The 1,765-nt window shown below is 55.3% G+C and overlaps 1 protein-coding gene across 1 annotated transcript in view; it reads right to left on the bottom strand.

Moving 5' to 3' along the window:
* BYSL (bystin like) overlaps positions 1 to 1,761 on the bottom strand; it is a gene marked incomplete at its 3' end in the record, with an annotated part of 2,108 nt that extends 347 nt beyond the window's left edge. The window contains exons 1-4 of the mRNA XM_010163875.1: positions 1,739 to 1,761; positions 1,495 to 1,633; positions 1,005 to 1,138; positions 746 to 906 (exon numbers count right to left, since the gene is read on the bottom strand). Of these exons, the coding sequence (XP_010162177.1) occupies positions 746 to 906; positions 1,005 to 1,138; positions 1,495 to 1,633; positions 1,739 to 1,761 (457 nt within the window). The remainder of the gene's footprint in view (positions 1 to 745; positions 907 to 1,004; positions 1,139 to 1,494; positions 1,634 to 1,738) is intronic.
* Between the last annotated feature and the right edge of the window lie 4 nt (positions 1,762 to 1,765).

Genomic DNA, 1,765 nt, shown 5'->3' on the forward strand with positions numbered 1-1,765 from the left:
CCTGCCATCAGCAGGGACACCTTCCACTAGACCAGGTTGCTCAAAGCCTCATCCAGCCTGGCCTTGAACACTTCCAGGGAGGAGCAGCCTGGGACACTGTCTCACCACCCTCATACCAAAGAATTTCTTCCTCATATCTCATCTCCATCTCCCCTCTTCCAGCTTAAAGCCATTGCCCCTTGTTCTGTCACTACGTGCCTTTGTAAAAAGTCTCTCCCCAGCTTTCTTGTAGCCCCTTCAGGTACTGGGAGGCTGCTAGAAGGTCTCCTCGGAGCCTTCTCTTCTCCAGGCTGAACAGCCCAAACTCTCTCAGCCTGTCCTCACAGCAGAGCTGCTCCAGCCCTTGCATCATCCTCGTGGCCTCCTCTGGACTTGTTCTAACAGGTCCATGTCTTGTGTTGGGGACTCCAGAACTGGACACAAGACCGAGATCAGACCTGAGACAGTTCATAATCTGCCATCAACCTCCAAAAGAACCCAAATACCTGCAAGCACCTGCTGGCAGCACCTGCTCAAGCCTCGCCTTTCCACCCTGAACACTGAAAACAGGCCCCTGTGGGTTTGGAAGCCACTGTGTCCACGCAGGGGAGCTCCCTGCATCAGAGACTTTCAGGTCTTTTCCTCCCCACCAAGCCCCCAGGGCCACATCACACAAGGGCCAGTGTCCTGTCACACTGGGCAGCAGCACACAACACGTGGCAGGAGGCTCCCAGGTAGGAAGCACAGCCCTGCAGGGAGTCCCTACCTTTGAACCAGGCTGCTGGCTTGAACAGAGCCTTCTTCAAAGCCATGTAGAGGTGAAAATTGAGGCGCTTGTACTCAGCGATGTCATCCCTGACCCGTGGTAGCAGCACCAGGTTGTAGAACCGCTGGGCCATCCTCTCTTTCAGGTTGGATGAAAATATCCTGGGGGAAAAAGCAAAGCACAAAGTGGACAGGTTGGTATTTCATAGAAAGAAAAAGCTGAAAAATCCCACATCAGCATCTCCCTGAGATGCTCTTACCTGGTGGCCTGGTACATGGCAGCTGCTGTCCATGTCTCTGGCTCTGTGATGTAAAGAATCTGCTCCCAGTTGGACAAGGCAGGAATGATTTTAAATGCCTTGGGGAGTTTCCCACTCCTGTATTTGGACAGCACCTTAAAAAATATGGATACAGGTGAGTGATACAGGAGCAGTGACAGCAGGGCTGTGGGACTTATCTCATGACCATGAGAAAGCTGTCCCCTCCCTTAGCATCTCTGGTGAGAAAGGACTGTCCCAGGTTTTAAGCAAGGACCATCCCAGGCTCATACCGAGCATGGTGCTCAGGAGATTGTCACTCAGAAACTCTCTGGGCTCTTCAGTGACCGACACTACACCAAGTGCAGGTAACACAGAACGGCCTGTGTAGAGTGAGGATGGGGACAGCCCCTCCGAGGGACAGCTGAGGTGGCAGCTGTGGGGCTCAGCAGGGTGTTTGCTGGACCCCAAGGCTGAGCAGCTTTGGCTTTACCTCTCTGACACCCTTGTAGACCTCCAGGACGCGGGGATCGAGCTGGGGCATGGGGCAGCCTGATATCTCCGACAGCGCCGTCTCCACCTCCGTCTGCTTCTCCGTGATCTTCTCCATGATGATGTCGGCCAGCGTGCGCCTGGGGCCGGGGCAGGAGGGTGTGAGCCCCGGGATGGGACACGTTGGCCGCTGCTCCGTCCCGGTTGCTGTCCCGTCCCCATCCCTTCTCCCACCACCTCCTCACCTGACCGGCGGGTTCTTGTTCATGAAC

The sequence above is a fragment of the Antrostomus carolinensis genome, unplaced genomic scaffold, assembly GCF_000700745.2.
Source record: "Antrostomus carolinensis isolate BGI_N321 unplaced genomic scaffold, ASM70074v2 scaffold50392, whole genome shotgun sequence".
Lineage (NCBI taxonomy): Eukaryota > Metazoa > Chordata > Aves > Caprimulgiformes > Caprimulgidae > Antrostomus > Antrostomus carolinensis.